Source organism: Lepus europaeus, chromosome 5, assembly GCF_033115175.1.
Source record: "Lepus europaeus isolate LE1 chromosome 5, mLepTim1.pri, whole genome shotgun sequence".
In the NCBI taxonomy this organism is placed as follows: Eukaryota; Metazoa; Chordata; class Mammalia; order Lagomorpha; family Leporidae; genus Lepus; species Lepus europaeus.
Window position 1 is genome coordinate 97,159,298 of NC_084831.1, and position 19,412 is coordinate 97,178,709.

Sequence of the window (19,412 nt, forward strand, 5' to 3'; positions counted from 1 at the left end):
CAGGGCCATTCAAGAGCAATTAAATTTGGTTAAAATAAGAAAGACATGCTTTTTAAGAAAAAAAAGAGAAGGTTTGAGGGGTTTGCAAAAGTTGATTGTGCTAAAGCACTTTTACACAGGTTTGTTTTAGTTCTCAATTGTCAAGTTGTATTTAAGCTGGTCTCTTACTCTGAAATATGATAACCTTTCCTTTCTCTGAGTTCTTTCTCCTAAATTAATAGCACTGTCTCAATTCCATGCGCAGCAAGCAAAGAGTTTATTTTACCAGATAACAGTAGGTCTGGTAATCAGCCAATGTCTAAAGAACCACTAGCCAACTCAGTAGAACGCCAAAGACTGCAACTGATAAATAGATACTACTCGCTAAATCACTTTAAAATTGTCTTTCATCTTCTCTACGAGCTAGACTTATACATACTGATTTCTGACACAACTGAAAGTCGGAAAAAAAAAAACTCTACCAAAATAAAATAATACTCGAGTTCTGAAAAGAGAAAGAAATGTATTAATTGCATTTTAATACAGAAGGCAGTTAAAACGGAAGAAAAAAAAAAAAACTTAGATTTTTGAATTAAACTGCGCAAAAAGTTAGAAGAAAAGATCCCAAAATTGAGGGAGGACATTAGAAAGCCACACGCAAACAGCACTTCAAGTTGACTCTTCCATGAGAGAATCTAGGGAACACTGACACTTTTTTATAATGTCTATGTATACCTCTCTTTCTTCTTTGCTAGGAAACAAAACTTCCAAGGTCAAAGAAAAAAAGTTTGGTTTCCTCTCCACTCCCAACCCAGGTCACATTACCCCAGTATTAAATGAAGGAAGTGGAGGAGTAAAAGCAGAAATGCAGAGTAGCTCGAAGCCCCCACTTCACAGCTGCCTTGAATTCTTAATGATTACACCAAACTGTCCTTAATTACTTCTCCAAAGGTGAGGAAACAAAAGCGTATTTAAGATTAAGGACATCTGACTTTTTAATATTATCTTTAAAAACAAGTAAAATGATAGGATGGGTCACTATTTACAAAATGTCCTGTTTATATGAATTGTTAATCGAGAGTATAAAACTCATGATAAATACTTCCTCAGTATTGACTTCTGGACCCTAAGGATATGTACTACATTTCCTTAAAGATGTGAAGACTCCTAATTTGGTGGAATTACTAGCTCTTGAAGATTAGAAAGCAATGCTGAGATAAAAAATTGAATTCTTCCTCCCTTACTTCCTCATAATTTTACATGTGGTAATAAAATTTGTCAAAGTGGTTGGTAGCACAGCCAATTTCATGTACTCCATTGGGAGTGACTACTTCTGTGCATTAACTACCCATTTATAAAGCTCCAGATGCTTTGAAAATTCAAGCTTATATATTTAATTAGAATTTGTACTGCTAAATTCTCTCCTTTCAGTTTCTAAACTTGACCACTTACTTGGGAAAAAACTCAAAAAACATATGGCAAGTGTGCCATAATGATTATCTATCATTAATACAAAATCATATTTTATAAATATCATCCAGCTAAAATTATCCTGAAAGGTTTAAAATTTGACACTATTTTCCTCATTGAATTAAATATCTAATATTCCTAGCATTTTAAAAATTCAAAATCAGGCCTAATCTGCCTTTAATAACTTTTGAGAGAATAAAAAACTATATTTTTAATCCAGCAATAAATGTATAGATAAAATAGAAACTACAATGCTTCCTACCCTGATGTTACAATCTTATGGAATCATACGGTTTGATCTACTAATAATATATGTAGATCAAATGATAAAATATTACTTTTCTCCAAACTTAGGAAATTGAATAGCTTTAAAATGTGTTTTATAACTATATTTACTATCTCATTTTCTTTAAATCATACATTTTCACTTAGTCACCTTCTAACTAAATACCAGCACATATACCTTTATTAACACAGTCATTTCATCAAGTGTCAGAATTCTATTTCAATACCTTTTTGTCACTATTATAAACCTTCACCTTACTCACTCAGGAAAATTTTGCTTATTTATAAAGATGTTTATGTTTTTATAAGAGTATGCAGCTAACAACTTTCTGTGCCTGGTATGGTTGATAAAGAATTTCTATAATGTCTAGTTGTAACATTCTCTTTAAGAAGACTCCCCTAAACTCCTTTTCTTCCTTTGAAAATTTTGGATTTTATTACATAGACTTTCAACCACTCCTGATATGAGTCCTTTTTATCACTGAATAGGCAGCACCTCAATAAATTAGCCAGAGTGAAATTTATTTCAGAAAAGAATCAAATTTTTAGAAAAGAAATTTGACTATTCACACAATTTTATCAGATAGAAATTCAACCCACAAATCTGAAAAGATGTTTGCTTGCTGTATCTTTGGGACAATACGAACAACAATACTCCCTCTATTTTTAATCACAAATTAAAGAAAATGGGAAACCTAAAATTTAATTAATTTATAAGTAATCATATTGTTCACACAAATACATTGCTCATTTTGCAACTTACAGATACCTCTTCAAGAGTAAATTTATAAAGTTAAATATTATTTATGAAGAAAGTTGCACTTGAAGATATTAATAAACCTAATGTCTAGACTATCAGACAAGTAGGTGAAAGTGTCATCCATTAACCAAATACGTATGTGCCACTGAAAACTGAGGCCATCTCTGTAAACCATGTAGGACAGTGTTTCTCATAAGCTACTTCTTACTCTTTATCCTTTCTCTTACAGATTTGGTCCATTTTGGATTAAAAAAAAATGTTGAAGATCATATTAATAATCTCAGCAGTCACTATATTTGTTATCAGAAACATATCTGATTTTTAAACTGATTTCTGATTAAGTGGCCAAAGGGATCCATTAGGTATCTTTGCAAGGTTGGATTAGCACATACTGTGGAAACAACACCATTTCACCTGCTGATCCCGGGCACTCAAAACAACAATTCTGCAACACTCACTACCAATTGCTGACAAGCTCTAAAAGTTACTTCTAAAACTGATCATCTTTTTGCAAGACAGCATATTGACTTCATGCCAAAGGTTGAATACTATTTTAATTAGTAAAGATTGATTAGATTGAATTGGATTTTGTTGTATTCCATTATAGACAAACTCTTTCCTAAAACTCATTAAAAAAAATCCATCTTGACACTATCATAGTGTGGTCACTACCAATTCCAAGTGCTCCCAGGTGCTACCTATAATAAGTAATGGAACAACCTACAAAAAATTTTACAAATTTCTGAGATAAAATACTTGTATTGATGATAGGCAAATACGTGAAACACCAAATTAAAGTTAATGTAAATGCATATTTACATTACACCTAGCCTTTTTTCTAAAACAAAGATTAAAAATTTTAATAAATGTTAAATATTTCAAACTTATAATTTAGATTTTAAGTAAAATAATGACTCTGTATGAAATCACTAATTTTCTTTAATCCATTCATCTCTAAGAAATTTCCTATGTACTTTTTCTTTAGAAGTTAAATGAAGGCTTTGATGCTTTAAATTTATTTAAAAATAGGATCTTTTTAAAATTATCTTTGGTTTTAACCACCACATCAGACCACTGCACCTCAGTGAAAGAATAAAAAACCTTTATTTAGAAACTAGTATGAAACCCTACTCATTACTTCAACTACAGTTCTAAAGGCTGGTAATAGAACTGAATACTGGGTTTATTTTTCCCTTACATGGATATTTCAGGCTTTGAGTCCTGTGTTTTCTTTTTAAGCATTAGTATGTTATTATTTCCTTTTTGAAGCTTATTAGGCAACAAGAATACTTACAGTAGTAGGTTTACCTAAACATGTGGCCTCCCATTAAGCAATAGACACTAAGCAGTTTGAAAAACAAATACCAAAATCTTACAATATGAGTATCTAAACTATCATATCTTTTACAACATTCCATCAGAAATGACAAGCAGAAACTCTACATCTGATCTTTGTATTTCATTATTTCTCGCATTACTTGGCTTCACAAAAAGAGAAGTTATTTCTCTCTATTTTATTCAATGTGGTATTGAGATTTCTTTTAAAAAGTTTCAGGTATGTAGCTAAATTGAAAGTAGAAAAATACACATAAGACGTGTAGAACTTTGATTTTATGATATTCTTAGAGATTTACAGGAAGGCCCATTGTGAAAAAGGAACAAGTACCTTCAGTGAGAGATTCCATTTAGTGAATTTATACAATGATGTCCTTTGAACCCAAATGTGTCTTTCACTGTCTTTACTGTATTAAAGACACAACTGTCATTATAATATGTTTGCTCGATTTCTAGGTGACACACTGAAAACTCATCAAGTATCCTTTCCCAGCATCACTGTAGTTAAGAAGGAATTTGAGGCCTCTTTATGCTACAGCAGATGCCTGAATTCCAAATAATAAATAAAACCAGCAGAGGGCAGAACGGCTGACAGAACCGACCAATCCAACTGGTGATCAGGTACCAAAGGTACAAAGCAAACTTTTGGATGGATTCACCGGCAAAGGTGTTCGCGTTTCATCCTTGAAAACGTGGAAATGAATGAGTCCACGGACTTGACACGACAAATTTAAAATTTCAAACAGTCCGAATGAGACCCCTGCCTATCCGCCAGGAAAAGTCCCAGGGAGAAGCCATGCGGCGCCGCCTGCTGCTCCGTGAGGTCGAAGCCACCGAGCGTGGGTAAGGAGCACAGACCCGGTGGCGTGGTTCGGCCTCCGCGAGCGCTAACTCCATTTAGGGAGAACCCGCATCCCGCCATTTACTAAAATGCGGCTAAAGCCGGCGCATTTGAGATTGGTGGGGTTTTTTGTTTCTTTTTTTTTTTTTTTTTTTTTTTTTTCCTCCCTGATCCTGACCTCACCGACCTCCTTCGCATCCCCTGGCTTCTTTCTCTCCGCACTCCTAGCAAAGTTCGCTTTCTGCAGGCAGCTGCCCGGGCTCCGCGACCTCCCCGGGCGTCCGCCTGCCAGCCGAGTCTACAGCACCTAACGGACCGCAGCGGCCAGATGCCGTTTCGGGCAAGGGCGGGGCGGGAGGAGACCGGCGGCCGAGGGGAGGAGTGAAGTCGCTCTCCCCGCTTGGGTACTGACGGGGCTGCCGTCCGCCGAGCAGGTCTGGCCACTGAGTATTTGGTGGTGCCACGTAGGAACTTTTCCTTACCTCTCCCCTCCCACCGCACCCCAGCCCCCCTCCCCTTCCCTCCCAGTCCCTATTCCTCCGCCCCCACCCCATTTGCTGGGCGACTTTCATCACTCTCCAAGGGAACTGCACGTCCAACCTGCAAGAAGAAGTGGGGGGGTGGGGGGGACCCTACAGGACAGAGGGGCCCCAAGTTCAGGGGGAAAGGTCTTCCCTATCTTGAACCCGTTCCTTATAATCTGTAAAATAAAATAAAATAAATTTTCCACTGAAATTCTCCTCGGAATGCCACCCCCCCCACACACACACACACACTCGGCTCTCCATCTTCTAGGTCCGTCCCCTGTTACTCTTAGACTCAAAGTAAAACAGCCTGTTTTCTCATTTTGTGGAAGACAAAGAACTTTATCAAGGTTCCTTTTATACCTTTTCTCTATATTTTCTCCTTAGCTTACCCTTAAAAAAGACACTGCCGTTAGTTAGACTCTGAGGAAAGCAGATGTGTTCAAAGGGCAGGCTCCGCACTATTTCTGAAACAAAAGCTCCGAACGACTGCCCTCGTGCTCAAGGTAATATTTTCCCTCTTGGTAAAGAGGCTGGGTCGTGGTGCAAGGCATTTGGAGTCGGCGCTGCGCCTGACAGATCTTTTTCTGCTACCTACCTCCTCTCCCCTGGCTGTCCCGCCTACAGCCATCTCTCGCCCTCTCTCAGGCTCTCCGTTTCTGCTTCCAACCTGGTGGCAGCTACAATCTGGATTTTATTTAAAGGCATCGCCCCCCAACCCCGTTGGCGAAGTTGGGTAGACAGAGTGCAGAGGGGGAGGGGCGCGGAAGGAAAAAGACCGACGGCAACCTCCCACCTCCCCAAATCCGTTCGTTCTTACCTCCTCTGACCTCTCTAGCTTGGAAGAGGAAAGTCAACGCGAGGGTGGTGACGGTGAAATCCCAGAGCCACCGTTTCGTTTTCCACCTAGAGGACCACGGCTCCATCTCCGAGCCCCGCACTCACAGCTGTGAACTCGACCCACGGAATCGCGAATGCGGACCAGCTGCGCTCCTTGCAAGGTATCTCCGGGGATGTTTGCTACACGGCCATTGGGGAGGGCCGGGGGCGGGGAGGGGGAAAAAAAAGTCAAAGGGCTTTTTCTTTTGAATGTGATGGTTTGCTTCCTTCCTGTCTCTCGCCCCCTCCTCTCCCTCTCGCTTGGCCGGGCCGGCGGGGACCCTCCGATCCGTCCTCTGCCCGGCCCTGCCTTCAGACTGAAGGCAGATGAGGGGCTTCAACCAAAAAGCCGAGAGCACTGCGTGCGCCTAAAGGCTTCATGCCGTCAGTGGGCCGGACGAGAGGCTCCGGGCAGCCCCCTCCTCCGCCCACTGCCCCCGCGCCCCCCCTGGCCCCGGCCCGGGCGAAACTGACAAGCAGGCTGCGGGTCCGACCCAATCACACGCCTCTCGGGCGGCCCGAGCCCGCCCCCTCTCCCTCTCCCTCTCCCTCCTCTCTCTCTAGCTCTCTCTGCGGGAGAATCAGGGCTCCCGGCAGGCCCAGCCCACCCCTAACCCTCACCCCACCTCCAGCCCCCACGTCCCTCCTCCTCCTCTCCCTCCTCTTCTGCCCAAACCCCCAGAAGAAATGGGAGGGCGTTACGCGGGACGCGTGCTTGGCTCCAGCACTTTGGGAATGAAAGGAATTGCAGGAGAGCCCCGGAGCACACGGAGTTTTCAACGAGCTTCTGTATTCAATAAAAAAGCAGCTACTTGTCTCCTCGCACCCGTCTGGTAGCCTCGGGTTCGTCGGCGGGGGAGGGGAGGAGCCCGGCGTCTGATCCGCCACACCGCTGGAGTCCTGGGCTGGCAGCCGTAACCTTATCCTTGTGCAAAAATCTACTAGGTGGGGTAGACGTGGAACCCGCGGGCTCGTGGCGCTGCCTGCTCCTGAGAAGTGTTTGTATGCTTTTTTAATCTGAGAATTAAAGGAAAGCAGGATCCCCGGAGATCAATCACCCATGAGTTAGAAGGGAAGCAAGCCCTCCTTGGAGATCTGCGACTGTTGGGTTTCTCTATGAAATGTTCTAACTCAAACTCAGCATTAGGTTCATTCAGAGGCTCGCCTCTTAAAGAGCAGAACTGTCCTCTGAGGTCAGAAGGAAGAAATAAATGTATGCAAGCTGACAGTAAGGGGGTGGGTAATTTAATTTTCTAGCTGATTCTGTCCTGAGCTCGGAAGAGGGAGGAGAAAAGGCAGAGCTAGCGTAAATCTCCAAGTGGCAAAGCCCACAGCTCCTCAGGAAGCCAGGGGCCCTGGCCCAGGCCCTGGCTTCAGCCTCAGGTCTGAATGGTGAGTGTACACAGTAATGAGGATCAGGTTTCTAGTTTCTCTCTCTACTTACCCATCCTCAAGGACTATTGATTCCTGTATCATTTTTTCCTACATTTAAATTATTCCATCCTAGTGACTCCTTTTGTTCCTTAAAATTTCCTAAAATGTGTCTCTCAAAGACTTACTGGAACAAAGTGCACAGCATCATACTCCTTTTAGCCACTCAGTGGAGATGTGTTACATGAATGAACACTTTTCTGTTGCTAATACTGAAAGTGTTGGCTAAGGCCTACTCTTTAAGACTTGTAAATGCTTAGGTGTATAATCAATTCTACATTTTCCATTCATCTTTAGAATCTAATTTTTATAACCTTCAGAGTCTGTCTCAGAACCCATTAGATCCTTTCACTTCATGCAGTTGAAAGAAAGGTGATCACAGACGCTATGGAGTCCGAAGATGGAATTAACAACAAGAATAAAGGCATTAAAAAATGAGCAAATCACCCAAAATAACTTCATTATGAATGTCACTCTGTCACAACCACTCTCTCATCAAGTTTACCTCTTGGGACACAAGATATAGTGTATCGTTTCAGGTGCCTTAGATCAGCTACAGAGAAATACGGCCCAGTAATGCTTTAGATCACAACCTCAGGTTGTTAATATAATTTAGTAAAATAATTTAATTGCATCTTGCTTCTAAACCAGGACAGCATAACTACAAAATAAGGACTTCACAGTGGAAATGTAAGTCGATTTACCGTTCTCCTTATCTTCTCCAAAGTGGGAAATTGTGTTTCTAATTTCTAAACTTTTTTGAAGCTTGATTTTTGTCCCCTTGTTTTGTGTATTTTAAAAATTATTTTTCTGTCTTCCCTTATAATGTAAAATAGTGAAATGAACGCAATTTAAAAACACGTATGTGTAATGCCGGTGTTGTGGCATAGCAGGTAAAGCTGTTGCCTGTGATGCCAGCATCCAACATGGACACTGATTAGAGTCCCAGCTGCTCCACTTCTGATCCAGCTCCCTGTTGGTGCACCTGGGAAAGCAGTGGAAAATGGTCCAAGTTCTTGGGCCCCTGAACCTACATAAGCAGCAGATAAATTTCCTTGCTCCTGGCTTTGGCCTGGACCAGCCCGGGCAGTTGCAGCAGTTTAGGGAGTGAACCAGTGGATGGAAGATTTCTCTGTTCTCCTCTCTCTGAAACTCTGACTTTAAAATAAATAAATAAATAAATAATTAAAAAAAAACATAAAAAAGAATAAATACATATGTGTGAGGCTGCCAGAATCCTAAACTGAGTCAGTAACTAGAGTTTCAATGTTTGTAATAATACATAGAGATGATATTCCAAATAGTTTTTAAAGGCTCTCCTGACTTATTGACAGTTCCATGGCCTGATGCTGTTCTAGAAGGTTGAGAAATGATGCCGTCAATCTAGCAGTCCCTACCTCTGGTCACATCTCAACCATTCTGACTGCTGTGAAAGGGAGCTTTCAGACCGAGCGTCTGAGGTGAATAGAGTCATTACTACCTTATGCTCTCTGTACTCTGTGGTCTGAATTCCTCTGGCCACTGCCCAGCGAGGCATAAGCTAGGTCTGAATTAATGCCCCTGGAAGGAAACACAGTACATTCATGGTAAGGAGTAATTATGGCAACTTCTGTAGCCTGCAGCTGGCTGCCAGATCTGGAGTCTCACAGGGACCTGCCCATGGAATTACAGGCATTGAACTCATCGAAAGGAAAGAAAACGTCCAGAAACAAAGGGAGCAGAAGACAATCCGAGGATGGTCATCCCACCTCCTTCACCTTCACCCTGGGGAACTTCCAGTAACATTGTCTTCTGGGCCCCTTTCTAGCCAGTCTTTGCTAATAGTTTATACATAGATTCAAAATGTAACACAATGTGATAATTCCCTCATTATTTTTTATTATTATTATTTGACAGGTAGAGTTATAGACAGTGAGAGAGAGAGACAGAGAGAAAGGTCTTCCTTCCGTTGGTTTACTCCCCAAATGGCCTCTATGGCCAGAGCTGCGCCGATCTGAAGCCAGGAGCCAGGTGCTTCCCCCGGTTTTCCATGTGGGTGCAGAGGCCCAAGCACTTGGGCCATCCTCCACTGCCCTCCTGGACCACAGCAGAAAGCTGGACTGGAAGAGGAGCAACCGGGACCAGAACCTGGCGCCCATATGGGATGCTGGCGCCGCAAGGTGGAGGATTAGCCAAGTGAGTCATGGCGCCAACCCCATTGAAGCATAATTACTTATATATTTCCTATTCTGTCACACTGAAAGACAATGTTTAGAGATACTTGTTCAACCTTGTGGAATTAGTCCTGATTTGCAATCCTTTCAAAAGCAAGGGAGAGTGGGGAAAGAGAGAAAGAAAGAGAGGGATTATAACTTCCTTTGTAGTACTATCTTAAATTAATCTTTGTCCGTATTGACTTGTCAGAGAAATAGATAATAATTTGTAACTGACTAGGAGATCAAATTAAGGAAGCTTAAATGTTCTTAAAAAAATCTTCACAGTCCATGCAGCTTTCTTAAGAATTCTGAAAAGCTCACAATTTTGAAATCCTTTCAGAAATGTTTAGGAATCAGGAGATCTGGATTCAGTAGTGTTTGAAATATTGAGACTCCAATAACCAAAAGGAAACTGAAGATTCCTTGTCCAAGCAATGGAGTGTCAGGTGGAGAGAGCTCTGCAGATAGAATTATGACAGAAGTAGATTAGGTAACAAGATCATAGAAAAGGTACATCATCTTTTAAATCACTTGGCATTCATTCCCTTTTTCTCATACTGATATTTGTCCTTTCTATTTTTGATACATACAGTTGGCCATCTTTGCCCACAGGATATGAATTCAACTAACTTCCAGATTGAAAATATTCAGGGAAAAAAATCACATCTGTGTTGAATAGGTACATGCTTTTATTTTTTGTCATTAGAAAATACAGTAATACTACTATTTATATTGTTTTAGGCATTATAAGTAATTTTGAGATTATTTAAAATATACAAGAAAAATATATATATATATATATATATATCATGGGCAAATATTGTACTTTTAATATAAGAGATGGGAATAGAAAGATTTTGGGATCTGTGGAACCCATCTCCCACCAATACAGAAGGATTGGTGGAGAAGAGTTTGGGAGAAAGAGAGATTAGACATTTTTTTGCAAATGTTTTGTATCTTGAGAATTACTACATCAAATTTGACTTCTTAAGTGAGAAATTAATGGGAGGGGAACTCTTACACATTCCAAAAATATGTAACATCTCTAAGATGAAATTGTTTTCTAATCTATACTTCTCTTACTGGATCTAATGATTTATCCTTCTTTCCCTTTTCTAAACTTTAGGTCAATAATTTTAAGAAAGAAATGACTAAGCATCTTGACATTCATTTGTTTTTCTTGTACATCAGTGGCTAGAAATTCATCTTGGTTTGAAAGTGGAATTCACTCACAGATGGGCCATTGTGTTGTAGAAAGTAGGGGTGGAGAGGGACACAGAAGTTTATTCCCATAATCTAGCATAGCTCAGAAGAACCCCACAGTGATGACTGGGTATTTTTTGGCAAACCACTCTGAAATAACTTACAGAACTTCAGAGGAATCCAAATTTAGTCCAATTTCCATGATACAACAGAATCCTCAGATGAAAATTTTGTTTTGTTGAAGAGTTGAAAGAGCTAGCTCAGAGATGACAGACCTACTCTGTTTAAAAAGAACTAAAATAAAATGAATTCTAAATGAACCCAAAAAAGCAAGGAATATGACCTTGTATCTTCCTGTATGGTTCTTTAAAATACCCTGTAGTTAGCTATACTTACAGGAAGTGATCAGAGTTCTTTGTCATAATTATCCAATCAAAGATAAAAGGAAAGAACAGAAAATAGAATGAATCAGGGTAAAAACATAGATATTCTTTAAACTTATCAAGACATTTTTGCTTTCTACATAGTTTTCGTTCCTCACTGAGTAGGTTTGGCATTTAGTAAACTCCAGGGATGTTCTGTCAACCAAAGTATAGCAAGATAATTTACAAAGTGCTATAGCACAGCATCAACAAAACTAAATGGTAGATAGAGGAATGGCTATTAAACATTTTCATGAAACAAATGCCTTAGTTAAAGGACATAGCACGCTAATAATAAATAACAACAATGTTTCACTTTATGTGGCATCGCAACTATAGTGTTGACTAGTATTGCCTTTATTCACACTGGTTGTTTTTAATAAAATAACATACAGATTTCAGATCTTTGAAGAGATTATTTACTCAAAAAAAATTTTTTTTTTGACAGGCAGAGTGGATAGTGAGAGAGAGAGACAGAGAGAAAGGTCTTCCTTTTTGCCGTTGGTTCACCCTCCAATGGCCGCTGCGGCCGGTGCATCTCGCTGATCCAAAGCCAGGAGCCAGGTGCTTCTCCTGGTCTCCCATGTGGGTGCAAGGCCCAAGTACTTGGGCCATCCTCCACTGCCTTCCCGGGCCATAGCAGAGAGCTGGCCTGGAAGAGGGGCCACCAGGACAGAATCCGGCGCCCCAACCGGGACTAGAACCCAGTGTGCCGGTGCCGCAAGGTGGAGGATTAGCCTGTTAAGCCACGGCACCGGCCTATTTACTAAAATTTTATTCATAACAATTTCAAATTTAAAAAGATTAATTATGGTGGTAAAATGAAAATATACAAATAATTTTCCTTTGCCACTACTTAATCACATAAATAATGAAAGGGAAAAAGATTCCAAACACCACTGCACTTTCTAGAACAAGTAGCATAATCTTTTCCATCTCTATTATAGCTTCACTTCTTGATCCACATCAATGGCCTTTCATATTATTCTGAACTTGAAATGAGTATTATTTCCAGACAACCATATGGAGGTTTGTGCCTCCACTAACTATGCCAAGTCATTTAATTCTGAAACAAAATGCTTGCACTTCAAAAATCTGAAGATGTACACAAAACAGATTTCTGAATCATATGCAATATTTCTATTTTCTATATAGCAGTCTTATACATTCCACAACAAATGCCAAGTAAAAGATTTAAGGCTGGTGAATATGGCTAAATATCAAAATAAATCTGATTTTTAAAACATCTGTATTGAATAACTTCAATTTAATTTGTTTTGAAGATTTCCAGTGTTTAATACCTCACCCAATATTGTATTTTCTGCCAGTACTTGTATGTCAAATTATTGCACATTCAAGGGTTGGTCAAACAATAGATATTATTTCAAAGCTTTTTATAATTTAATCCTCAAAGGTCAAAAAAATCACATCTCAATATAAATAACTGCAAAATAAAAATATTTAATAAGAAAGCATTTTCTTAATGTTGAAAGGCACTTGCCCCTATATTCTTTTTTAATTTGATACAGAATGGCTTTTGTTAGCCTTTATGAAATTTTCAAAGGTGAGAATGTGACAATGTGAATAGTTTCTGTGTAAGGTTAAGGTATGGGAGACTCAAAATTCAAAGCAGGAATACAGAAGGAGAGAGAATATTCATATGTGAGAACATACATATTTAATAATTCTCATGATTTCTATCCTCATAAATGATGAATTTTTAGAATACATGAAAGGTCTTCAAACATTCATAGAAAATAATGTATATTTAACAAAAATTAGGCTGAATGTCAATATTTTTAGACCAAACTAAACATGATTCCACTTTCTAAGAACTTTCTGGTGTCCTTATATTTTATTTCCTTCTAGATTAATAGGCTTTGCAGTGCTATACATCTTAAAGATAATGTCAGGATCATATTTAGAGCCTTAGTACTACCTGTGAATCTAATTTAAAAAGTCACATATGTAGATACATTGATATTAAAAAATATTCAAACCTGTTGTAAAAAGTGAGTAATAGGGGGCAATGTAGCATAGTGGGTAAAGCTGCCACTTGCAATGGCAGCTTTACCAGTTCATGTCCTGGCTGCTCCACATTTGATCCAGCTCACTGCCAATTTGCCTGGGAAAGCAGTGGAAGATGACTCAGGTGATTAGACCCTGGAATCCTCGTAGGAGACCTGAAAGAAGCTCCTGGCTCCTGGCTTCTGCCTGGCCTCACAGTTGGCTGTTGTGACCATCTTGGGAGTGAATCAGCAGATGGAAGAGCTCTTTCTCTGTCTCTCCCTCTTTATCTGTAATTTTGACTTTCAAATAAAAAAATAAATATCAAAAAAAAATATAAGTATTGAGGGTGGTGTTTGGCCTAGCAGTTGATTCCTGCATCTCATATGAGAACAAGGGTTTGAGTGCTGATTCCTCCACATATTCTATTCCCCTGCTAACATCTCTTAAATAAATAAATAAGTAAATAAATACATAAAAGGGAAAAATGAGTACATTTGAGTGGGAATAAGAGAGGGAGGAGAGGTAAAATTTGGGACATGCTCAATCGGACTTGCCCCAAATGGTGGAGTTAGAAATGTGCCAGGGGATTCCAATACAATCCCATCAAGGTGGCATGTACCAATACCATCTCCCTAGTCCAAGTGATCAACTCCAGTTCACAATTGATCATACTGATAGGTCTAAGAGTCAAAGGGATCACACAAACAAGACTAGTGTCTGCGAATACTAACTGATAGAATAAAAAAGAGAGAGAACAATCCAACATGGGAAGCGGGAGACACAGCAGACTCATAGAATGGCAGATGTCCTAAATAGCACTCTGGCCTCAGAATCAGCCCTTAAGGCATTCGGATCTGGCTCAAGAGCCCATGAGAGTATTGTAGGCATGGAAAGCCAAGACACTCTGGAAAAAAAAAAAAAAAAAAAAAAAAAGAAGACCTAAATGAGAAGACTCTGTGAGTGAGATCCCAGTTGAAAGAACGGGGCCAACAAAGAAGGAGGTACCTTTTCTGAAGGGAGGAGAGAACTTCCACTTTGACTGTGACCCTGTATAAATATGATCAGAGTCGGTGAACTCAAAAGGCTTCCATAGCCTTGGCAACTGATGACTAGAGCCTAGGGAGATTACTGATGCCATAAACAAGAGTGTCAAATTGTTAAGTCAACAACAGGAGTCACTGTGTACTTACTTCTCACGTGGGCTCTGTCCTTAATGTGTTGTCCAATGTGAAGTAATGCTATAACTAGTACTGAAACAGTATTTTACACTTTGTGTTTCTGTGTGGATGCAAACTAATGCAATCTTTACTTAATATATACTAAATCGATCTTCTGTATATAAAAATAATTGAAAATGAATCTTGATGTGAATAGAATGGGAGAGGGAGTGGGAGATGGGGGGTGCGAGTGGGAGGGGGTGGGGGGGAAGCCATTGTAATCCATAAACTGTGCTTTGGAAATTTATATTTACTAAATAAAAAAAAAGAGTACATTTTACAACAATGCCAATACAGGTTTTACTTTAACTTTTATAACTTTATATACTTCTTTTGTGAGTTTTATTTATTTATTTGAAAGACAAGAGTTACATAGAGAGATGGGAAGACAGAATCAGAGAGAGAGAGAGGAAGAGAGAGAGAGAGACTCTATTGCTGGTTCACTCCCCAAGTGGCTGAAAAGGCCAGGGCTGGGACAAGCCAAAGCCAGGAAGCAAAAATCCCAACCAGTGGGTCATCTTCCACTGCTCTCTCAGGCACATTAGCAGGAAGCTTTATTGAAAGTGGGGCAGATGATACTTTAACAAGTGTTCATATGAGTTGCCAGTGTCAGAGGTGCTGGCTTAACCTGATGCACCATAATGCTAGCCCTTTTTATACTGTTACAAAAGAAAACACTAGAAAGTCATTTTATACTTTCCAAAAAGAAGAAAGAAAATGGAACCAATAAGAAATATTATATTTACATTAACATTTTGGAAATGCCTGGAATATCCTGAAATACAGGTCCTATGCAAGAACTTCTAAGCCAAAATATAAAACCTTTGAGGTAGAATATATATTGAGCCTTAGATAACTATTTACTGCTAGACTGTAAATTCCTTGAGAGCAGAAATTTCATTCTATCCTGATTTTCAATGTCTTGGATTCCCATTCTCCTTGTGTTCTATATGATTGCTCTGACACTTACTATAGTTGCTAATTAGAATTCTGCATTAAACAAAAAATGTTCATGTTTGCCCATTATTTTAAGTCTGAATCTTTAGATGTGAATCATTGTCCTTTAGATTGGAACCCCAGGATACAACTGGTGATGCCATGGGAATTCTCCCAACTGGGAAAGAAGACAAGCACTTACACCAGCTGTGAAATTCACCTTTTGATTGTGGGTATTGAAGACAACATTTGGCATATTCCATGCAGTACAGTTAATTGGAACATTTAACTAAATTAAGGTTCAACACTTCAGAAGGATTGGTTCTACTAATATGGATGCCTTCAGATTCAAATCTTCTCATTTCCACAATCTCATGTCAATAATCATTGTGTATAGTTTGTCAAATTTCACATGAGCTTTCTATTGACGATCAATAACACAGATTCTTATAGTTTCCCCTATCCTCTTGTTATTTCTATCCGATATCTTTTCAGAAATCTAGTATATCTAGATAAATTTTGGTGAATGATTAGAAATTGAAGGAACAAAGAATTCATATCAGGATTTAAAATTGGGAGATTACAAATAATACATCAAAGACTTTGTTTATTTAAGAGAGAGCGTATTCATATTGTATGTGATTTTCCCATCACAAAATCTATATTCTTCAGTGATGTCTTTTTTTTTTTTTTTTTTGGACAGGCAGAGTGGACAGTGAGAGAGAGAGACAGAGAGAAAGGTCTTCCTTTTTGCCATTGGTTCACCCTCCAGTGGCCGCTGCGGCCTGCGCACTGAGCTGATCCGAAGGCAGGAGCCAGGTGCTTATCCTGGTCTCCCATGGGGTGCAGGGCTCAGGCACTTGGGCCATCCACCACTGCACTCCCGGACCACAGCAGAGAGCTGGACTGGAAGAGGAGCGACCAGGACAGAATCCAGCGCCCTGACCGGGACTAGAACCTGGTGTGCCGGCGCCACTAGGCAGAGGATTAGCTTATTGAGCCGCGGCGCCAGCTTCAATGATGTCTTAAACAGATCTTCAAAGGGCAGGTGTTTGGCACAGTGATTAAGACAGCCCACTTACTGTATCCCGAAAAACTGGTTCAAATCTCAGCTCTACTTTCAGTTCCACCTTCCTGCTAGTGCACGCCCTGGGAGGCAGCAGGTGATGGCTCAAGTACTTGAGTCATTGCTACCACTATGGGAAACTTGGATCGTGATCTTGACTCCTTCCCCTGACTCCTGTGTGCATTTGGGATGTGAACCAGCAGAAGGTACAGCTCTCTTTCTCCTTTTGTGTGTATGTGTTTTCCTTTTGAATAAAATGGGGATAAATTAATAAATAATAGATAGATAAATAAATACTTTCCGGGCTGGACATTGTGGCTCAGTGGGTTAAATGTCTCTTGGGATGCCCAAGCCTTGGTCAGACTGCCTGAAATCAAGTCCCACCTCCACTTCCAATCTAGCTTCCAGCTAATGCCCACCCTGAGAGGCAGTAGATAATAGCCAAAGAACTTGGACTCATGCCACCCACATGGAAGAATAAGTTGGAGTTCATGGCTCCTGGTTTTGGTTTTGCCCAGCCTTGGCTATTGCAGACATTTGAGAAATGAACCAGCAGATAGAAGATTCTTTTCTCTCTTCCTTGTTCTCTGTCATTCTTCCTTTCAAAATAAATAAAATAAAAAATGTATCTTCAGTTGGTATTATAATTCAAATAAAATTTACTTTGATGTTTAGAAATATTACAAATATACATCTTAAAATACACATACAAACATACATACAGGTGCCAGCTATGTGGAATAGTGGGTAAAGCCGCCACCTGCAGTGCTGGCATCACATATGGGTGCTGCTCCACTTTCAATCCAGTTCTCTGCTATGGCCTGGGAAAGCAGTAGAAGATGGCCCAAGTTCTTGGGCCCCTGCACCCCCTTGGGAGACCTGGAAGAAGCTCCTGGTGCCTGGCTTCAGATCGGCGCAGCTACAGCCATTGTGGCCAATTGGGGAGTGAACCAGCAGATGGAAGACCTCTCTCTCTCTCTCTCTCTCTCTCTCTCTGCCTCTCCTACTCTGTGTAACTCTGACTTTCAAATAAATAAATAAATCTTTAAAAAAAAAATACATACAAACTCTGTATTGCTATCTCAAATAAAATAAACAACTTAATGAAATGTAACATTATTCAGAAATTTGGTGATGGACATTACAGTGCTTGAGACAAATGCATACTGTTTTATTTAGTCTCTAGTCACAGAATAGAATTTATATTTGCTAGTATTTTAAAAAAATTGGTTCAGCGGCCGGCGCCATCGCTCACTTGGTTAATCCTCTGCCTGTGGCGCTGGCATCCCATATAGGTAACAGGTTCTAGTCCCGGTTGCTCCTCTTCCAGTCCAGCTCTCTGCTGTGGCCCAGGAAGGCAGTGGAGAATGGCCCAAGTCCTTGGGCGCTGCACCTGCATTGGAGACCAGGAGGAAGCTCCTGGCTCCTGGCTTCGGATCGGCATAGCTCTGGCCATGGCGGCCATTTGGGGGGTGAACCAACGGAAAGAAGACCTTTCTCTCTGTCTCTCTCCCTCACTGTCTAACTCTTATCTGTCAAATAAATAAATTTTAAAAATTGGTTCAGTCTCTACTCCACCTGCTTTAGCAATATCCTTGGAGATATTCACTAGGAATTTCTTTGCAGTCTTATATTCTCATAAGTTATGGGCACCTTAGAATATGTTTGCATTCCAGATCTATAATAAGGCATCTTCTGGAATTTCATATCGCTAGAGAATTTGATTCTTCACATTATCCGGGGATAGGATAGGAATAAAAGTTCAAACCTTTATTGTAGGAAAGCCATCAGCATGGGAGAAAATTGCCTGCCTTTAAATGGAAAATCCTAGGCTTTTGGTGGAAAAAGATGAGGAGGAAGCACATGGAAACATGAAGAAAAAAATCACACTTAGCAGTCTTTATGAAAAAAGGGACAGTTGTCTCAGAAATTATTTTAAGAACTGCTGATCTCTTAAGTACTCTCATTCTCTGGCTTCTAGAAGAAACACTTAGTTGTTAAGTAGTTTGGCTCCCATGGAACTTGGGGCCTTTCTCACGAGGGAAATGACCTCAGCTAAAAGTGTATGGGAATATAGCATAAAATACCAAAACCAAGTAGTGGGATGAGACTATCAAAGGAAAGCTAAGTGATAAATTCCCAGTATCTCAGAGTATCATAGAATCCCCCAATAACGTTTTGTGACAATTATCCAAGAGGCAAAATTAACCAAACCAAAACTTAGGGGCTTACAGAAATGATTGGTCCTGCTACTCATTGTGATGACAACCTGAATCGCTCACACTATAACAATAATTTGGGAACTTGTCTAGCACTGAAACATAACAGGTGGATTCATTCACACACTAGTGCCTCAGAGGAGGTGGTGGAAATGCTGAACCCTTGGATCCCTTTCACCAGAAGGCAAGTCAGGCTTCCTAAACAACAGAGTGGAGCTCCAAGAGACTAAAGTCAAAAGCCACAGGCTGCTTAAAGCCTAGATTCAGTAGTAACTAAACTTCATCTGCATGGGATTCTACAGGTCACCACTAGTAATAAGAAGCCCAGATTCAGTCGGAGGAAAAGGTGATATACAAGTAAAAATGTGATAGCATGCCTACTTCATTAGAAGGAATTTAAGGGGCTGGTGCTGTGGCATAGGAGGTAAAGCCACTGACTGCAATGCCAGTATCCCATATGGGCATGTGTTCAAGTCCCAGCTGCTTCACCTCCAATCCAGCTCTCTGTTATAGCCTGGGAAAGCAGAAGTTGGCCCAAGTCCTTGAGTTCTCACATCTGCATGGGAAACCCTGAAGAAGCTCCTGGTTCCTGGCTTCCGGTCGGTTCAGCTCCACCTGTTTTTGCCATCTGGGGAGTGAA

General features: G+C 40.2%; 1 protein-coding gene and 1 long non-coding RNA gene across 2 annotated transcripts in view; one reads left to right on the plus strand and one right to left on the minus strand.

Moving 5' to 3' along the window:
• The window catches only part of COL11A1 (collagen type XI alpha 1 chain), a 209,538-nt gene extending 203,065 nt beyond the window's left edge, over positions 1-6,473 (minus strand). Inside the window, exon 1 of the mRNA XM_062191844.1 lies at positions 6,015-6,473. Coding sequence (XP_062047828.1) covers positions 6,015-6,120 — 106 coding nt within the window. The 5' untranslated portion in view covers positions 6,121-6,473. The remainder of the gene's footprint in view (positions 1-6,014) is intronic.
• Positions 6,474-10,289: 3,816 nt separating this feature from the next.
• On the plus strand, positions 10,290-16,752 carry LOC133760870 (uncharacterized). The gene is made up of 3 exons (XR_009866017.1): positions 10,290-10,378; positions 15,619-15,716; positions 16,612-16,752. It is a non-coding gene; the product is annotated as an uncharacterized LOC133760870 (long non-coding RNA).
• Positions 16,753-19,412: the final 2,660 nt, after the last annotated feature.